The 22,150-nt window shown below is 38.7% G+C and overlaps 1 protein-coding gene across 1 annotated transcript; it reads left to right on the top strand.

The window, feature by feature from the left end:
- The first annotated feature begins 21,575 nt into the window (after positions 1-21,575).
- LOC139841399 (uncharacterized) lies at positions 21,576-21,950 on the top strand. The gene has a single exon (XM_071831618.1). The coding sequence runs from the start codon at positions 21,576-21,578 to the stop codon at positions 21,948-21,950; it is 375 nt and encodes a 124-aa protein (XP_071687719.1).
- The last annotated feature ends 200 nt before the right edge of the window (positions 21,951-22,150 follow it).

The following is a 22,150-nucleotide window of genomic DNA, read 5'->3' as shown; positions in this document are numbered from 1 at the left end:
ACATAAGTTCAAAAGTAATTAGGTTTGAATGCAAGATAAAGTAGTCATGCGAATACAACTCTAGCAACGGGTTCTACAGCACGACTGGTAAGCTAGCGGAAACGACTTCAAACACCTGAGAAATACATGCTTAAAAAGGTCAACACAGAGGTTGGTGAGCTATAGTTTAAGTATAACAGTAATGTAAGTAGGCCACGAGATTTCAGTGCTCAACGAGCGTTTCAAAAGTATGTAAAAGTATATGCTTAACCATGGGCACCCGGTAACTAACTTAACGTTTTATGTACCCCCTGAAAGTGCACTTGGCAAGTGCGTATAACCTCGAAGTATTAAACACTCGTTAAATGCTAGCGCTACTAGCCCGAGTGGGGATGTCAAACCCTATGGATCCATATCTAAGATTCGCGTTCACGGTTCAAAAACCAATGATTAAACGTTACCGAGCTAAAGGGAATGTTTCTGCCGTTATATAACCCACACATATATAAAGTTTAAGTACTCGTGCCTAGTATGTAAAACATAAAATCCGCATGTATTCTCAGTTCCCAAAATAAGTTAAAGTAAAAAGGGAATGCTATAACTCACAATGATAGTAGTAGCGGTAAAGTAGTAGTCGGGAAAATGGTGTGCAAGTAACGGTCCAAATGTCCTCAACCTAAGTCAAATAGTACTAAGTCAGTAAGTCGTATCAAAAGGTTTATAATTATGTAATTAAGGTCATAAGGGTCATCATCAATCATCATTAAACAAAAGGAAACAAGTAAGACTAGTTTATGAAAGTCGTTTAAAACAAAGGCTGACTTCGGTCAGTCACCACGGCCTCCACACAAACTGAACAGAGGTGAGGCCAGTGGCTATGGCTCCGTTTATGAGTCTTTTAAGTGTGGTTAAATTTACAGAAGCTAACTCGTCTTCGTTTGACCGTGGCAACGGTTTAAGTGCGAGTAGGTCTGAAATTTCTGCACAACGTTAAACGGACATAGTGACGATCGGAGGGCCATAAATCCTAAACCGTAACTCGGATGAAGACAAGTCCTAAATGAAAAATTATCTACTCGAAAAGTTCTATCCAAAAATCAAGGTGGGACCAGCCCAAACCTTCGGACCTGTTCCAGAAACAGCTGGACAGAAACATTTGGACAGAACAGTGGGGTTTTGAAGAGTTCCGGTTGTCTCGGTGCTTGATGTTCATCACGGTTCTCATCCTTGATGCGTATAGCTTCAAGTGTACAACTCGTTGATGTGTTAACATCATCTTGACCAAGGTTTATCCATCATAACTCAAGTGCAAGTGTTGTAAGTGTGTTGATGAACCAAGGTTACATCAAGGCTTAGTTTCAACACTTACATGAACTTTAGTAGTAAAAACAAGTTATAAACTTAAATCAACAACTAGTAAAGTGTATGTAAGCTTTATAGCTTTTGTTTATGACAAATTTAGAAGACCATAAGCTAGATAACTTAGATCCTTTGCAAGTTTATGAAGTCATAACTAGTAAGTTACACTTCCTTGTTCTTGAAACTTAAATAAAGTTAACTTTTGTTCAAGAGAAATGAGATCAAGACTAACTTGTAGTTCTTGACCAAACAAACTAACAATATGTAAATAAGGTGCATAAAATGAAGTAAACAAGTTAAGTAAACAAGTTGCTAGTCCAAGTGTTGTTCATACTTTAAAGATTCAAGCCTAAGTCTTGATCTTTAAGGAAAGTAAACTTGAAGTTCACTTCCATGACTTGCAAGTATGATTTTAAACAACAAGAACTTGTAATCTTTGAAACAAATAAAGTAGAAAACTAACTAAATAAGAAAATGGTTCATAGTTGCTCATACTTTTAAAGATTCAACCCAAGTTGATCTTTAAGTGAAGTAACTTTAAAGTTACTTCAAGAACTTACAAGTAATGAGTTTCTACAACTATGAACTTTAAATCTTTGAAACAAAATATGTAGAACATAACTAGATAGCTTATGTTCTTGATGTTCTTGTAAAATACAAGATATAAATGGAGAATCAAACTAAAAAGTTTGTTCTTGTAACTTAGTAAAGAAAGACATGTAATTAAGTAATAATAACAAGTAACAAGACAAGTAATTAATCTTTAACAAGAACAAGTAATAACAACAAAGATTGATGATGATAATTGGGGACTAGGCTACGGTTTGCAAGAGAAAAAAAAAGAGAGAAAAACTCTTCAAGTTGCTTACAAATTAGAGAGAAAAAGGAGAGAAACTTGAGAGGAAATTGTGTGTGTTTTGAGAGAATGAAACAAGGATGAGTGTAATGAAAAAAATGAAAGCAAAAGACCTCTCTAAAGGCCTCAAACTTTCGGCCAGCAGCATTTGGGGAGTGGATGGAAGTATTTGATGGTCACTAGCATGTAAAGAGTTTAAAAGTTGGTTAAAGAGTGGGGTTACATGGGGATTATGGCAACTAGATTCCATTTCCAAGCTAACCATCTAGTTTAAGTTCAAGTATCATACTTACATGTAAACATGGGCTAGATTAATCCATAATATAAGTAGGGTGGGCTTACACTAGTCCATTAACACTTAAAAGGCCCAAGTTGCAAGTAGTTAGCAAGTAATCCAATAAAAGTCCATCTTAAGCCCAAGTAACTAACTAAAAGCCTTAGTTAATTAAAATGATTAATAAAATTAATCATGAATGTAAATAATATCTTAAAATATTATTCGTGCAAGTTCCGGGTGTCACAAAGACGTTTCGGGCATTTAAAGTTCAAGTACGGGCAATCAAAGCAACATGTAAATGTAATAACATACATTCGATTAATCACACGTATTAATAATAATAATTATTAATAAATAACGTTGGAAAAACCAGGGTCGTTACAAGCACCATTAGCTTCAATTTGATGTGTAGGTTGACTTGAAAAACTTCACTAACATGATTATTGAATTTATGATTTTTGGTTAGGGTTTAGTAGTCTTAAATATGAATTTTTGATGCATTGAATGCTATGAGATGTTGTTGGTAAGTGTTTAGTTGCAATGTATGTTTAATTACCTTTGAAACGGCATATTATATGTGTGCATTTAATTCCCGAATCATCAAATTACATTTATGAACTTGAAGCATTAATGATGAACACTCAATGGTTGTTTAATGTGGATTTGGTTGGTGTAAATGTTTGATGTTGGTTGTTGTTATGTGTTTAGTTGCACTACTTGTTAAAATAGCTTTCCAACGATATACTATATGCGTTTTACATGTTTATTGACCATAAAATGTGTTTGGGTGAAAATTGGTTCGATTTGAACACTTGAAAATAGCCCAAAATTTCTGCCCAGGCATTCGGAGCGGCGCGCCGATTCCCTGAGCGGAGCGCCGAATGCCTACAAAGTGGCACCGAAACTTTGCCTTGAAATGGAGCGGCGAGCAACGAATCTAAGCGACGCGCCATTTGCCTGCTATCCAAAAAGTCTCATTTTCGTTAAATTCTAACTATGTTAGGCACCTCCGATTAACATGCAACTTGTTCTAAGATTCTCATATATGATTATATATGTAACAACCCAAACCAAACCACGACAATTCCCGTTAAATTTTACAACAAAAAAAAAATTTCTGGTGCAGTTCAATTGCGCGGCGCGCCAGGTGCGTGCGCGGCGCGCCAAACCACCTGGACAGACCGCTGTCCCCGGAAGTCAATTTAACGAAAATGTTCGACTAGTTCCCGACATTTTTAGCCAAAACGCTTTCAACCATGAATTCATATATATAAAACTAGCACGTTTAATTAATAAAATTAAGTTTACGGAGTGGGTCCGACATCGACCCATATTACCACCTTAAGTACCAAAAATACAATTTTCGACTTTAAGATTTTAATACAAAACAAAGCCGAGCATGGCGATCGGGAATACACTACCCAATCCTAAGCAATCCAAAAGCAAGTCACTAAAGCAACTATGCAAGTCTTCTAGTCCTCGCGCTTACCCGAGCCACCATCCGCATGCAATCTATAAAAAGAGTCAACAACGAGAGGGTAAGCTAATGCTTAGTGAATGATAATATACTACATACATATATATGTATAAAATGAATACGCCACACAAAACAAATACCGCATACCGAAGCATCCAAGTATAAAGCATCTACACTAAGCATACCGTACGATCTAAGCAACGAGCTAAAGATACAACACAAAATATAGTCCACCAACGACAAAGTAAACATCGCCAAATAGCTACACCCGGAGGGTTAGCTACAACACAACAACACATTAATATAATACAATAATAATAATACACAAGGTTAACCCCTTAACCTCAATCACCCGAACATTGGCCGAACAACCCGAGCCTTGTGAATTCGCACAACCCGAAATTCACTTCTCAACCATAAGATGACCGAACAACCCGAGTCATCGTGAATCCGCACTACCCGAGATCCACTACCTCAATAAGGTGACCGAACAACCCGAGTCACCATGAATCCGCACTACCCGAGATTCATTTCTCATTACTAAAGCCCACGGTCACGGGATTATAAAATCCACCACATCGGGGTCATCCACAACACAACCATATCAACCCTTCGCCATTAGGGTTATAACAACCAAATCACAACCATGTGTGATAATGTGCACACAAAATGTGCACCTCGCCAAAGATGGTCAACCAAAACGCACAACCGTGCCAATTGGACTTATACACAAGTCCATCAAGTCCACCTATATGTGAAGTGAGCTCTATAACCGAGAATCACTTCACCCGACCCGCACCCATCCTACACATACATATGCACATAGGATATTATCACTCACCTTGAAGTCTTGAAGAAAGCTTCCAAGTAATCCGCAACTCGTCAATGGAAAGTACCTATTCCATTATCACAAATATCACAACACAATTAGGATGGATTTACAAACCACCCAATTCGACCCTTAGTGCAATTTCGACCCAAATGCACTTCCAAGCACAAACCGTATCCGAACTAACCAATAATCACTAACACAAGTGAGAATGGTCATAATATGCTAAATAAACCCGAACTCAAGTGTTAAACACGTGTCATACCCATTTTGACACTTAAACCCTAATTTTGACCCATAAAGGTCAAAATCTCATCCTTTACAAGTTTGACACCAAAACACATTTAAATCGGTTTAATACTTCAACTTAATCCATTTTAAGTTTATAAACCTCATTAATTCGCCAATCGGGTCATAATTACCACCAAAACCTAATTTGACCCAAAGTCACAATTAGTCACCCAAATTACCCTAAATGGGTTCCAATACTTCCATAATCACTAATCCAAGTGATTAAACTCCAAACCAAAGCCTAATCAAGGCCAAAACGTCATCCAACCCAAAACCCGCCAAGTGACAAGAATAACTAGTCACCATAAACCCATTTCATCACCTAAGTGGGTTACTCAACAAATTAACTCAAAACCCTAAATTGAATATCAAGTTAAACAAATGAAATTCGGAGTTTGAGCTTACCAATACCACCACAACGTAGCTAGGAACGAGGAGAACAACTTTAAAACCCGAGACTTTGAACGATTCGAGCTTCTTCCTCACCAAAACCTTCAATCTCTCTCTAAGCCTCTCTCTCTCTCTCTAAGAATGGATGAAGATGATGAGTGGATGTGAATGGGATCCAAAACTGATCCAAACTAGCTCATAAGCCTCACAAATCCGGCCCCATGTGATTTTACCCTTTTACCCCTCATTAAAGCAATTAAAAATAAAGAGGGTTCTGTCAGCAGCAATCGGCGCGGCGCGCCCCAACCCTGCGCGGCGCGCAACACAGCTGAACCAGATTCCTTTGCATATTAATTCCATATAAATATTAAACGAAGCCCGATCTCATATGTCTTTTATAAACAAGTATACAAAATAAATATTCGGGTCTTACAACTCTCCCCCACTTAAACTCGATCACGTCCTCGTGATCCTCATCACTTGACCAAACGGACTCCACTCTACGTTCCTCAACATAAGTCCAATCCGACTTTCCTAAGCAATTTTTCCCAACGAATCGCCTTCCACAACTAAATCGTCACCCGCGATTTATCAAATCCACAATCCGAGCACTAACACCATGCTCATTCCCTAACACTGGGAAAAACCCAACCAATCTCATACCGAGATATTAATTCCTTAGTGTACTATTACCGAGTACAACGCTAAAAGCAACCAAGTCTCAACCTAAAGTCAACAATCCGAAACGATGAAGACCGAACCAAACGAATCCTTGCGGATAACACCAATCACTAGACATCCTTTGTAGTGCGCTATACGACCAATACGCCACTACTGTAACATCATAATCCAACGGTTAGAAACCGATAGCGTCCAAAACGACTATGGCAACGCTAAACCCGAAGGTGTACAAAATCAACTCTCGTCACACCCGTGACAACATGTGAGCGAAACACGGCTATCGCATCACTAATCACACAACATGGTCCTCACGACCCCACTACCGGCGTATAAAACAACCAATAGATCAAACCACACGGTCCTCATGACCCCACCATCGGTGTATAAAACAACCGATAGATCACAACTCAACATGGCCGAAACAACCCGAGCCAAAACACATATGGAGGATGGTCGAAACAACCCGAACCTTAGTGAATTCGCACAACCCGAAATCCACCAACCCAATCCATATATCTCACAACAGAATGACCGCACAACCCGAGTCATCGTGAATACGCGCAAACCGATATTCACTACCACTGCCACATAGTGTAACCGAGGATGGCCGTACAACCCAAGCCTTAGTGAATCCGAACTACCCGACATTCACTACCTCAAACTATGAGCCCAACCAACAGGGACAATCGTACTACCCGAAATATTGTGAATACGAACAACCCGATATTCACGTCCCACAACACAACTCTCTTGATGAAGTCAGCGGACCCCGAAGGTCATGCTCCACCAATCTCAATACCGGATGAAGTCAGCGGACCCGAAGATCATGCTTCACCGATCTCAACACCATGCTCATGACGAAGTCAGCGGACCCTAAAGATCATGCTCCATCAATCACGTACTCCCATGATGAAGTCAGCGGACCCTAAAGATCATGCTCCATCAATCAACCATACCATAATGAAGTCAGCGGACCCGAAGATCATGCTTCATTAATCGTCAATCCCATGATGAAGTCAGCGGACTCCGAAAGTCATGCTTCATCAATCACATACCATAATCGAGCAAGAACCACCTATATCAAGCATAGGTACCGAACAAGAATTCTCCAAAAGAGAACCCGACACACACCTTCCTTAACCGAAGGATTTCACCTTGCTCACCAAACACGTCCATTATCTCTCAACGAGATTTACCACATTACCACCTCGGTGGTAATTCCAATCCAAACCATAAGTACAATTTATCCGAAATCGTACCCTACCACAAATCGACCAAAACTAGGTCTCGACAAAAATTTCCGGATCTACCAAAAGCATCATCCGAAATATCACACTAAAACTTCCTCGTGCGGGAGTGCGACTCCCCCACTTGGAACCACGTTCCTATCTCACAACTCGTACAACCGTACAATGCTACCAAAGGTAGACTTTACCGACTATTGGGTACACACGACCCATCACTACACCTTGCTCCAACCTTGAGCATACAAAGGATTTCAATCAATCCTTAAACACTTCGAACGAAAAGTGTAGCACGATTACACAAACCATACCCTCGCAATTATCCAATTGCTTTAGTTTGTCAAGTTTCACTTAGTCACTCATGTACCTAAGGGTTTCTCCCGGGACCCTAAGTACAATGTAACCACAACACAATCGGAGTCGACACCACGCTAGTAGGTATAAAAGAGGCACCTAATGTCGCATCATAAAGACTCCATTACCAACATACGTCAAGATTTTAAACACTCGATCTCAAAGGTTCCAATCACCCGACGAACCCCATGGTTCATCACTTCAACACAGAAGCGAACACGCGCTTAACAATCGAACACCAAATCCATTTCCGTGGCTTGGTAGTAACATTTCCCAAATACTAAGGAATGCTTGGTTGCACCAAGTCTTACGCCCTTCGTCCCAAAAATCAAACATCGTCACAGGGTACTTCCATTAGGAACGTCACCCTTAACAATAACATGCACAACACAATGCATCTAACAAATCCGAACCTAAACGCCACATAAATAAATATTCAAAAGACATATTTATTAAAACGAAACGTACCTCAACGTCTTCTTGCGGCATTTGCCGCCGCCAACTCTGGACAATCCGGCTTGCGATGTCCCTCTTTATGACAATAGTAGCACATTCCGTCATCACTTCTCGGCATTGTGCATTCCCACAACTTGTGACCCCTAACGCCACAATTGAAACACCTAGGCGCACGAGAATCCACCGCGCCCTTTACCACATTACTCGTACTCGCACTCGGACCCTTAGTCCTCTTACTCGGAGCACCATAAGAAATAACCCTTCTCTCACTTGAAGGTTCGGCCTTTTTCGATCGCGTATAAGACTCGAAACCTCTAGCCACCGCAAATAACTCCGCAAACGACTTCGCGTAACCCCGGCTAATTTTGCTTTTCAAGTCATCGCTCAAAGTTCGATAGAAATCCTCCATCAACAAACGATCGTTCCCCAAATATTCCGGGCAAAAACGAGCCTTCGACATAAAAGTCGTCTTTAAAGTATTCAAGTCCATAGAACCCTGTTGCAAATTTCGCAACTCACAACGCAATTCCGATAAATCGGCTGAAGTTCGGAACTCCTTGAAGAATTCCTCCTTAAATTCGTCCCATGATAATGCCATAAACGTCTCACCACCAACAAGATCAATCTTGCCATCCAACCAATCCTTCGCCCTACCTCGCAACAAACTAGTAGCGAGTCTCGTCTTTTTCTCGGGTGGGCATTCCATAGTACGAAAACACCCTTCGACATCCGAAACCCAAGTCGTACTCACCAAAGGATCCGGTTTCCCATCATACATAGGGGGTTTAGTCCTCATGAAGCTCTTAAGACAACGCTCCATTTCACCCCTATTTTGGAATTCGGAATACTTCCCATCCATTTCTTCTCGAAACGCCCTCATTTGCTCCGCAACGGCGGCCGTAACTCTAGCGTTAAATTCCGTGTCGTTCGTCTCGGTCTCGTTTCGCGTCATCATTCTAAAGAATGCAAAACGATTAGTCCACGCACGTATAAAACGACACGCACAACACCCTCCCATCTTGCTAAACACTCGTCGTACATCACTTGTTAGACACGATTTGCACCCGTAATAAGGTCTGCAAGTTCTTATTACGCACGCACTCCGCATCGACTCGTTAGTACAACGACCGCCTCGCTCGATGCTATAAACAAACACAAACAAAATTCTACGCGATAGAAGCACACGCGAGAATTACACCACAACACAAATAATATATTAATATATCCGCATTACTAATATAAACGTTAGTCGACCTATAAACAAGGCACTAACTAAACCCGTTCCTGACCCGTAATCCTACAAGTCCCGCAACAAATTACGCGCACACAAAAGTCTAAGTCTAGGCACCTATCTCAAGTCACCTAAATCCCTTAGACCAGGCTCTGATACCACTTGTAACAACCCAAACCAAACCACGACAATTCCCGTTAAATTTTACAACAAAAAAAAAAATTTCTGGTGCAGTTCAATTGCGCGGCGCGCCAGGTGGGTGCGCGGCGCGCCAAACCACCTGGACAGCCCGCTGTCCCCGGAAGTCAATTTAACGAAAATGTTCGACTAGTTCCCGACACTTTTAGCCAAAACGCTTTCAACCATGAATTCATATATATAAAACTAGCACGTTTAATTAATAAAATTAAGTTTACGGAGTGGGTCCGACATCGACCCATATTACCACCTTAAGTACCAAAAATACAATTTTCGACTTTAAGATTTTAATACAAAACAAAGCCGAGCATGGCGATCGGGAATGCACTACCCAATCCTAAACAATCCAAAAGCAAGTCACTAAAGCAACTATGCAAGTCTTCTAGTCCTCGCGCTTACCCGAGCCACCATCCGCATGCAATCTATAAAAAGAGTCAACAACGAGAGGGTAAGCTAATGCTTAGTGAATGATAATATACTACATACATATATATGTATAAAATGAATACGCCACACAAAACAAATACCGCATACCGAAGCATCCAAGTATAAAGCATCTACACTAAGCATACCGTACGATCTAAGTAACGAGCTAAAGATACAACACAAAAGATAGTCCACCAACGACAAAGTAAACATCGCCAAATAGCTACACCCGGAGGGTTAGCTACAACACAACAACACATTAATATAATACAATAATAATAATACACAAGGTTAACCCCTTAACCTCAATCACACGAACATTGGCCGAACAACCCGAGCCTTGTGAATTCGCACAACCCGAAATTCACTTCTCAACCATAAGATGACCGAACAACCCGAGTCATCGTGAATCCGCACTACCCGAGATCCACTACCTCAATAAGGTGACCGAACAACCCGAGTCACCATGAATCCGCACTACCCGAGATTCATTTCTCATTACTAAAGCCCACGGTCACGGGATTATAAAATCCACCACATCGGGGTCATCCACAACACAACCATATCAACCCTTCCCCATTAGGGTTATAACAACCAAATCACAACCATGTGTGATAATATGCATACAAAATGTGCACCTCGCCAAAGATGGTCAACCAAAACGCACAACCGTGCCAATTGGACTTATACACAAGTCCATCAAGTCCACCTATATGTGAAGTGAGCTCTATAACCGAGAATTACTTCACCCGACCCGCACCCATCCTACACATACATATGCACATAGGATATTATCACTCACCTTGAAGTCTTGAAGAAAGCTTCCAAGTAATCCGCAACTCGTCAATGGAAAGTACCTATTCCATTATCACAAATATCACAACACAATTAGGATGGATTTACAAACCACCCAATTCGACCCTTAGTGCAATTTCGACCCAAATGCACTTCCAAGCACAAACCGTATCCGAACTAACCAATAATCACTAACACAAGTGAGAATGGTCATAATATGCTAAATAAACCCGAACTCAAGTGTTAAACACGTGTCATACCCATTTTGACACTTAAACCCTAATTTTGACCCATAAAGGTCAAAATCTCATCCTTTACAAGTTTAACACCAAAACACATTTAACTCGGTTTAATACTTCAACTTAATCCATTTTAAGTTTATAAACCTCATTAATTCGCCAATCGGGTCATAATTACCACCAAAACCTAATTTGACCCAAAGTCACAATTAGTCACCCAAATTACCCTAAATGGGTTCCAATACTTCCATAATCACTAATCCAAGTGATTAAACTCCAAACCAAAGCCTAATCAAGGCCAAAACGTCATCCAACCCAAAACCCGCCAAGTGACAAGAATAACTAGTCACCATAAACCCATTTCATCACCTAAGTGGGTTACTCAACAAATTAACTCAAAACCCTAAATTGAATATCAAGTTAAACAAATGAAATTCGGAGTTTGAGCTTACCAATACCACCACAACGTAGCTAGGAACGAGGAGAACAACTTTAAAACCCGAGACTTTGAACGATTCGAGCTTCTTCCTCACCAAAACCTTCAATCTCTCTCTAAGCCTCTCTCTCTCTCTAAGAATGGATGAAGATGATGAGTGGATGTGAATGGGATCCAAAACTGATCCAAACTAGCTCATAAGCCTCACAAATCCGGCCCCATGTGATTTTACCCTTTTACCCCTCATTAAAGCAATTAAAAATAAAGAGGGTTCTGTCAGCAGCAATCGGCGCGACGCGCCCCAACCCTGCGCGGCGCGCAACATACCTGAACCAGATTCCTTTGCATATTAATTCCATATAAATATTAAACGAAGCCCGATCTCATATGTCTTTTATAAACAAGTATACAAAATAAATATTCGGGTCTTACAATATAACTCAGAAAAATTGTCCGAGACCCGACCCGAACGTGTTGACTTTTCCATTGAATTTGACTTTGACCAAGTTTGACTTTTAGTCAAACTTAACCAAAGACTTATGTAATCATTCTAACCTTCTTTTATACTTATATCTTGCATGAAACTTGACAACTTGACTCACATGCTATATAATCGAGTCGTAACGAGCCATAGGACTAATTGAACAACTTTGACTGTCCTCGTATTTTACCGGTATTGATACAACCTACTTGTTTAGGTCAAGACTTGCATTCGTTCTTGCACACGTTTACTTTGTGAAGTACCTTTATACTCGTGCACTCAAGGTGAGATCATAGTCCCACCTTTTCAACAACTTTTGCTCTTTTAAATCATGGGATGAGAAACATATACGTTTTATACTTTTATGCTTTGAACACAAGTACGAAAACAAACATTCTACGTACGAGTTAGAACAAAAAGCCTCAATTCAATTATCATTAATTATAGTTGTAGGGTGTAAGCGAGAACTTATGTTGTGTGGATCCATACGGGTTTGACGAACCCTCATTCGGACGGTTCGCTACCATTGGCGGATGAAATATATTTTCGGGTATAGTGTAGGTTCTAAACTATGATAACGGGGTTCGTATACAGTTAAGTCTTGATAATTGGGTGCTCGTGATACAACAACTTTTGGAATGTAAACGATTTAGATAATCAACGTTATGGAAATACTAAATCTTGTGGTTCAAAAACAACGTTTACAATTACACCTATGATTTCACCAACGTTTTTTGTTGACAGTTTTCTATAAGTTTCTCAGGTTCCTGATTGGCTACTTGATACATGCTTCCGCATACACTTTGATTTCTTGCTTGGGGTCAAGCATACATGCAGACGCTATTGATAGCATCCGTGATTTTCAACTTATATTATGTCGCAAATTATTTCATTTATACTTTATAACTTATGTAAACTTAAACTTGTAGTCGAATCGTTTGGTAAACTTAAAACTTTGCAAGTCCTACACGTTTCAAATGAATGCGATATAACTTTGGTCAAACGCGTCTCATTTAGGGAGTATGACCACATAACGGGACCTAAGTTAACGGCGACGTCAATGGAGATTTTGGCGGGTCGTTACACACAACACCCTTCATATCCATAACGTCAGCCAGAGGAACTCTTTCCGAAGGTTGGTCATTTCCTGTTACTGCACTCAAGTCGATTTTGGCTTGATCAGCAACGTACATGAGAGTAATCTTGTCTTGTTTTTTTTTTAACGGTGATTTTTTGGGATCAGTAGATCATTTATTTCAACGATCCTCATCATTTGTACGTATCACACACGTTCGGGCGAAAATTCAAACTCGATCGACGGTACCCGAGTACACATCCATTCGGGCAGTGTTCTTGTGTAGAGGTCTGTGAACGAATCCGGTAAAACATCCCTATAGGTGTAACGACCCGGTAAAAACGTCATTGACGGCGTCGTTAACTTAGGTTCTGTTATGTGGTCATAGTCCCTATATGAGATGCGTTTGACCAAAATTATGTCGCATTCATTTGAAAAGTACATGACTTGCAAAGTTTAGTTTACCAAACGGTTTGACAACCAGTTTAAGTTTACAAAAGTATAAAGTATGAATGAAATAACTTGCGACATAATATAAGTTGAAAATCACGATTGCTATAAATAGCGTAAGTAAGTAAACAAATATTCTTGAACCCAAAGGTGCTATCACTAGCGTATGCATGTATGCTTGACCCCAAGCAAGTAATCAAAGTGTGCGGAAGCATGAATCAAGTAGCCAAGTATGAACCTGAGAAACATATAGAAAACTGTCAACGAAAAACGTTGGTGAAATCATAGGTGTATTTGTAAACGTTGTTTTTGAACCACAAGATTTTGTATAGTTGATTTTCCAAATCGTTTGCATTCCAAAGATGTTGTACGTTTACGAGCACCCAATTATCAAGAATTAACTATATACGAACCCCATTGAATTAGTGTTAGAACCTACACTATACCCGAAAATTTTCATCCGCTAACGGTAGCGAACCGTCCGAATGAGGGCTCGTCAAGCCCATGTGATCACATAACTTAGGTTCACGTTTACACCCTGTAAGTGTAACTAATGATAATTGAATTGAGCCTTTTTGTTCTAACTCGCGTGGAATGTTGTTTTCGTACTTGTGTTCAAAGCATAAAAGTATGATACGTATATGTTTCTCATCCCATAGTTTAAAGAGTAAAAGTTGTTGAAAAGGTGGGACTATGATCTCACTATAGTTGCATGCCAAAGTACTTGAAATTAAACGTTGTGCAAATGAAAGTTGCTTAGCCTTGACCTAAACAATAAGTCGTATCAATTACCGGTCACGACACAAGGTCGGTCGAAATGTGTTCAATTAGTCATATGGCTCGTTACGACTCGATTATTTAGCATGTGAATCAAGTTGTCAAGTTTCATGCAAGAATCAAGTATAAAAGAGGATTAGAACGATTGCATAAGTTTTTGATTAAGTTTGACTAAAAGTCAAACTTAGTCAAAGTCAACGGGGTCGGTTCGGGTATCCGACAATTTTTCTAAGTTATATAATCTTATATGAGCATATTGGCTAAGTTTCATGTTAATTGGAGGTGCGTAGCATAGTTAGAATTAAACGAAAAATAACAATTTTGGACAGTCCCTGATAGATCATCTGGATGGCGTCCAGAATGGCTGGACGACGTCCAGCAGTGAAGGGTGGGACGACGTCCAAGGGATGAGACGGCGTCCAAAAAACCTGGGTTGCTGAATGCTGAGAATTTCCTAAGTGTCGAGCCAAACTTCAATCAAACGCAATTTATGAACCAAAAACACTTAAGACACGTATCTTATATCGTTGAAAATGTATTTTGACAAGGAATAAAACTAAACACATGTCATAAATCAATTTTATCATTTACAACAACAAAAACCTCGTCGAATGATCGTTAAAAGTTCATCATTCAAGTTTCAAGTTCGAAAAACGCATTTTCATGATTTGGGAACTCAATTTACACATACAATATGCCGTTTCGTAGGTAATTACGCATACAATACAACTAAACACTTACAAATAATATTGTAAAGCATTTAATGCATCAAAATTTCATTTTAAGATCTATCAAACCCTAACCAAAAATCACAAAATCAATAATCATGTTAATGTAAGGTTTTCATATCATCCATCATACCAAAACGAAGCTAACGATGCTAGTAACACTTTTAACACATAAGGTTTAACATCTAAACACATTTCATCATCCCAAAATCAAAGAGTTAACTAACCCATTTCAAGTGTTCATGCTAGTTACACCAAATAACAAGATCGAGCATACAAATTACATACACGACATCACAATGAGCCATAGACACTAATTAACACCATTTCAAGTCTAAAGGTCTAATTTATGAAAATCAGAGATTTTGAAAAGCTTACCCCAAGCTATGAAATTGGTACCAAATTGAAGAGGATGATGCAAGGATTGCAAATATGTAGTCGGATTTGTTGTGAGCTTTCTAGATGTGAAACAGATGATGAATTAGTGAATTGAGTGTTTGAGAGTAAAAATTGAAGTATGAAGAAGAGATAAGAGAGAATGAGAGATGGAAGGTGGGTGGTGGTGACTAGTTGGCCACTAGTCTCCACTTTGGTCCCTTGGCAACAATAGTCCCTCGAGTTTAAAAGCGGGTGCGTGAATTAACCAAACGAATTATTTTAAATACGCGAGAGTAAATGGAAGATGTTATAATCCAATAACGGAAATGTTAAGAACGTTAGTTAATGAAAGGTATGAATATAGATGACGAAAGGTATTATTTAAAAAAAATGGGCATTTAAATGAATTAACGGAAAAATGCAAGATGTTACATTACCTACACCTTAAAAGAAATTTCGTCCCGAAATTTAGTTGGAAGTAGTAGTCGTTGTTTCTTCCTCGAGATCTTGCGTTGTCAATTCTACGAATGAGTGAAAGTACTTCCTTGGGCATTTCAACGAACTTTGACAGTCAGGATATTTACGTTGTTTTAGAGTTTGGTTTCATGATTCATAATTTCAACCGGTTCTCCTAGGAGGTGGGGTGTATGGTCGATAGTAAGCTCATCGAAGAGGATAACAAGTTCTTGTTTGGCAAGACACTTCTTTAAGTTTGCTACATGGAATGTAGGATGAATGGAGCTCAATTGACTCGGAAGATCTAAACGGTAAGCAACGGGTCCAATACGCTCTAAAATTTCAAAAGGATTAAAATATCGCGGATTTCGCTTTCTACGTTTTCTGAACCAGATTACACCTTTCCGAGGTGCGATTTTTAACGTTATGCGGCTAACCACTTGGAATTCGAAAAGTTTACGTCTAACATTGGCATAGCTCTTTTGACGACTACGGGCTGTCTTGAGCCTCTCTTGAGTTTGAACGATCTTAACGGTCATTTCATGAATGAGTGCGGGTCCGGTGGTTTGATTGTCGCTTACTTCGGCCCAACAATTTAAGAGAATGACATTTGTAGCCACATAAAGTTTCGAAAAGGTGTGGCGTTAATACTCGAATGATAACTATCGTTGTAAGAGGAAATAAATTAATGGCAACAATACAAGTTCGTGATATGCTTTCCAAGGTTTGAATCGTATGTTTGCTTGATCCGTCGGTTTGGGGATGATACGCGGTACTCATGTGTAAACGTGTTCCCCAAGGCTTCTTGTAAATCTAGAAGTGAAACGAGCAGCCTGATTCAAGATAATTGACGATGGCACACCGTGTTGGAATATAATTCCTTCAATGGATAGTTGTGCAAGTTTTTCCCATCTTGCCGGTTTCTGAAAAAAAACGTTTGTTAGAATAAGTTTCTTTTCGGTTTCTGAAAACGTTTGTTAGGACTATTCACCTTCGTGGCGAATACTAGTATAACATGAAGAGTCTCTCTCTCCATTGAGAATTTAGATAAAAGTTTTCCTTACACGGAAGTACGAGTGTAATGCAAGAGGATTTTCCGCCTCGATGTGAGCTTATCAAGCGTTTCGTAGTTCGTCGATAAAAGTGTGCGAAGACGAGATAGTATACACGTGTAACATATGTTTTGAAGTTGAAAGATTTGGTCATTCGTTCAAAAGCATAAATAGGATTTGGAAATATCAAGATGTGTCCCTGGTATGGTTGTTATCAATATTCTCGAAGTTTTCGGATGGCAACAAGAAAAAATAAAGTCATGTACATGGTACATGATGGTGATTAGGTTGATCGAGTCCAATCACCATCATGAGTCATTAGAACTTTGGTATGAATTACCATAATATAACTACGTTGATCGAGTGTCGTTATATTATGCTAACTCATACCTCCGTTCCCACATCACTCCATAGAATCAAGTTCTTGTAATTGTGAAGATTTAAAATGAACAAAGTGTAACGACATCTCTAACGTGACTCGTATTGAATCGAAAGAATTAGTGCAACTCTGAAGAAGCGTTTCCCGAGGGAAGTGTATAAATGATTGTTCACGTCAATGCGGTTCAAGTCAAACAATAACGTCCTTAGGTACGAAAAGAGTAACGAATTATGATAACGAGTAGTACACAACCGTAGTGATAAGTATTGATGACGATACTCTCCTAGAGTATTAGAGGTAGTAACAAGAAGTGGTAGATAGTGAAGAACACCGGTGTAACATCGGTAGTGGCTAATGATTGCCATAGTGGTGGAAACTTTGCAGCACTTGTGGATAGTGAGCTGGGACGGTGGTGAATAACAACCTGGGAGACAAAGTTCCCGATCTAGTGTAACTGATGACGTCATCATCATCCTTACGCGCATGAATCTCGAATTTACGTATGTTACCAGAAAGTGACAGAGTACGAGTTCGCATGAGGAAGATTTGGTACCATTACGAAGTTCACCTAAGAAGATTCAAGTATATATGCACAAGTAGTTAAGTAAGTGCTATCTATAGCAAATGTATGTCAGAATGCAATGGCTAACTATCCGGTTGTAGTCTAGATTCACTAATGTGTCCTAACGACTCTGTCAGACACACTAATGCACATCCTAGATCCCTACAACCAACGCTCTGATACCATCTGTAATGACCCGGCAAAAACGTCATTGACGGCGTCGTTAACTTAGGTCCCGTTACGTGGTCATAGTCCCTATATGAGACGCGTTTGACCAAAATTATGTCGCATTCATTTGAAAAGTACATGACTTGCAAAGTTTAGTTTACCAAACGGTTCGACAACCAGTTTAAGTTTACAAAAGTATAAAGTATGAATGAAATAACTTGTGACAAAGTTGAAAATCACGATTGCTATAAATAGCATAAGTATGTAAACAAATATGCTTGAACCCAAAGGTGCTATCACTAGCGTATGCATGTATGCTTGACCCCAAGCAAGTAATCAAAGTGTGCGGAAGCATGAATCAAGTAGCCAAGTATGAACCTGAGAAACATATAGAAAACTGTCAACGAAAAACGTTGGTGAAATCATAGGTGTATTTGTAAACGTTTTTTTTGAACCACAAGATTTTGTATAGTTGATTTTCCAAATCGTTTGCATTCCAAAAATGTTGTACGTTTGCGAGCACCTAATTATCAAGACTTAACTGTATACGAACCCCATTGAATTAGTGTTAGAACCTACACTATACCCAAAAATATATTTCATCCGCTAACGGTAGCGAACCGTCCGAATGAGGGCTTGTCAAGCCCATGTGATCACATAACATAAGTTCACGTTTACACCCTGCAAGTGTAACTAATGATAATTGAATTGAGGCTTTTTGTTCTAACTCGCGTGGAATGTTGTTTTCGTACTTATGTTTAAAGCATAAAAGTATGATACGTATATGTTTCTCATCCCATAGTTTAAATAGTAAAAGTTGTTGAAAAGGTGGGACTATGATCTCACCGTAGTTGCATGCTAAAGTACTTGAAATTAAACGTTGTGCAAATGAAAGTTGCTTAGCCTTGACCTAAACAATAAGTCATATCAATTACCAGTCACGACACAAGGTCGGTCAAAATGTGTTCAATTACTCCTATGGCTCGTTACGACTCGATTATTTAGCATGTGTATCAAGTTGTCAAGTTTCATGCAAGAATCAAGTATAAAAGAGGATTAGAGCGATTGCATAAGTTTTTGGTTAAGTTTGACTAAAAGTCAAACTTGGTCAAAGTCAAAGTCAACAGGATCGGGTTGGCTATCCGACAATTTTTCTAAGTTATATAATCATATATGAGCATGTTGGCCAAGTTTCATGTTAATCGGAGGTGCGTAGCATAGTTAGAATTAAACGAAAAATGACAATTTTGGACAGCCCCTGATAGATCATCTGGACGGTGTCCAGAATGGCTGGACGGTGTCCAGAAGTGAAGGGTGGGATGGCGTCCAAGGGATGGGATGGCATCCAAAACACCTGGGTTCCTGAATGCTGAAAATTTCCTAAGTGTCGAGCCAAACTTCAATCAAACGCAATTTATGAACCGAAAACACTTAAGACACGTATCTTATATCGTTGGAAGGGTATTTTGACAAGGAATACAACTAAACACATATCATCAATCAATATAATCATTTAAAATAACAAAAACCTCGTCGAATGATCGTTAAAAGTTCATCATTCAAGTTTCAAGTTCGAAAAACGCATTTTCATGATTCGGGAACTCAATTTACACATACAATATGCCGTTTCGTAGGTAATTAAGCATACAATACAACTAAACACTTACAAATAACATTGCAAAGTATTTAATGCATCAAAAGTTCGTTTTAAGATCTATCAAACCGTAACCAAAAATCACAAAATCAATAATCATGTTAATGTAAGGTTTTCATGTCATCCATCATACCAAAACGAAGCTAACGATGCTAGTAACACTTTTAACACATAAGGTTTAACATCTAAACACATTTCATCATCCCAAAATCAAAGAGTTAACTAACTCATTTCAAGTGTTCATGCTAGTTACACCAAATAACAAGATCGAGCATACAAATTACATACACGACATCACAATGAGCCATAGATACTAATTAACACCATTTCAAGTCTAAAGTCTAATTTATGAAAATTAGAGATTTTGAAAAGCTTACCCCAAGCTATGAAATTGGTACCAAATTGAATGGGATGATGCAAGGATTGCAAATATGTAGTCGGATTTGTTGTGACCTTCCTAGATGTGAAATAGATGATGAATTAGTGAATTGGGTGTTTGAGAGTAAAAATGAAAGTATGAAGAAGAGATAAGAGAGAATGAGAGATGGAAGGTGGGTGGTGGTGACTAGTTGGCCACTAGTCTCCACTTTGGTCACTTGGAAACAATAGTCCCTCGAGTTTAAAAGTGGGTGCGTGAATTAACCAAACGAATTATTTTAAATACGCGAGAGTAAACGGAAGATGTTATAATCCAATAACGGAAATGTTAAGAATGTTAGTTAACGAAAGGTACGAATATGGATGATGAAAGGTATTATTTAAAAAAAAAAGACGGGCGTTAAAATGAATTAACGGAAAAATAAGGGATGTTACAATAGGGTCAATATATACCACCACTATTGATGTTCAATTGTTTTGAAGAAAATCATACCATCCCTAAGGATCGAACTCGTGACCTCTTCCTATCCCATGACACAAAGCACATGGGGGAACCGTTAGGCTATGCCCACAAGTTCATTAATAATCCAGTTCTACAAATACAGAAAAATAATAAGGTAAAGTTCTTTAGACCACTTTTAATCTGGCGTTACCCGATGGTGGTGACGGTGATTTGGCACTGGTGACGCCGACTAACGCCGCTAACGCGGTGTCACCAGTGTCCTTTGAGCGGCGTTAGTCCGTTGGGCAACAGAGGGAAGGGTATGGCGTCAGGAGTACGTAGCAGCTCGGATATATTACCGCTAATATATATATATATATATATATATATATATATATATATATATATATATATATATATATATATATATATATATATATATATATATATATATATATATATATATATATATATGTATATGTATATATAATTCTATAATTATTTATTTTTCCTATAAAATAATAATCAAATACTCATTTCTAACTCACATTTCCTAATTCGCATTTCAAATTCTCATTTCTAATACACAATTTCTAATCCTGTGACACATCTTCTTGAGTGACACGATATTAATTTACAATCCGGCAAAGAAGACAAACCTATAATAGAATTCGTACAAGAGTATTTGATAGATCAATCAGAGCATATTCCAAGATCTCGATCATACATTCCAAGAGAGCGAGAGGTTGTTGCGCAATGATTATAAGAAGAATATTTTTTCGTAAAGGCGTTTCTGTATGAGTCGTAGGTTGTTCACTCGAATTACAAATGGTGTATCTCAATACTCTAGTGATCGATAATATTTTCCGACCATTTTAAATATTTTATTGAACATTATGATGTACTCGGTACACAATCTTTTACAATTTTACAAAAGTGTACTTCCGCCCTACACCAATTGGCGTATGGAACGGCTGCAGATATGTTCGGTATATACTTACATATGAGTGAGGCATCGTAATATTATGTCTCAACAATTTTTTTAATTGTATTATCGACTCATATTGTAGAGAGTATATGAGAAAGTCGACAAAACAAGACATTGCACGTTTATGTAGTGCACATGAAGAGAAACACGAGTTTAAAGGGATATTATGCAGTATTGATTGTATAAATTGGGAGTGGAAAAATTGTCCCAATGGATGGAAAGGACAATATACTAAGGGTGATCAAAAACTTCCTAAGATCTTGCTTGAAGTTGTTGCTTCATATGATTTATGGATATGTCATGCATTTTTCGCGATGGAGGATTCGAACAATGATTTAAATGTCTTGAACCAATCTACTTTGTGTGATGAACTTAAGAGAGGAATTGCTCCACCCGCATCATTTAATGTCAATGGACATCACTATACCAAAGGGTATTACCTAGTAGGAGATATATATCCATAATGGGCGATTCTTATCAAAGGGTGATCATGTCCTACTGATGAACAAATAGCTAAATTCACTAGATTTCAAGCTAATGCTCGCAAGGATGTGGAGGTGGCATTTGAGGTTCTTCAAAGTCGGTTTCATATCTTGAAGATATTTTCACGTAAGTATGAAGGTGAACAAGATGTGAAGAGTAATGCATTGTTGTTTAATTCTTC

The sequence above is a fragment of the Rutidosis leptorrhynchoides genome, chromosome 4 (assembly GCF_046630445.1).
Source record: "Rutidosis leptorrhynchoides isolate AG116_Rl617_1_P2 chromosome 4, CSIRO_AGI_Rlap_v1, whole genome shotgun sequence".
Classification (NCBI taxonomy): Eukaryota; Viridiplantae; Streptophyta; class Magnoliopsida; order Asterales; family Asteraceae; genus Rutidosis; species Rutidosis leptorrhynchoides.
Note: the sequence above shows the minus strand (reverse complement) of the source record. Positions and strands in the feature narration are given on the sequence as shown.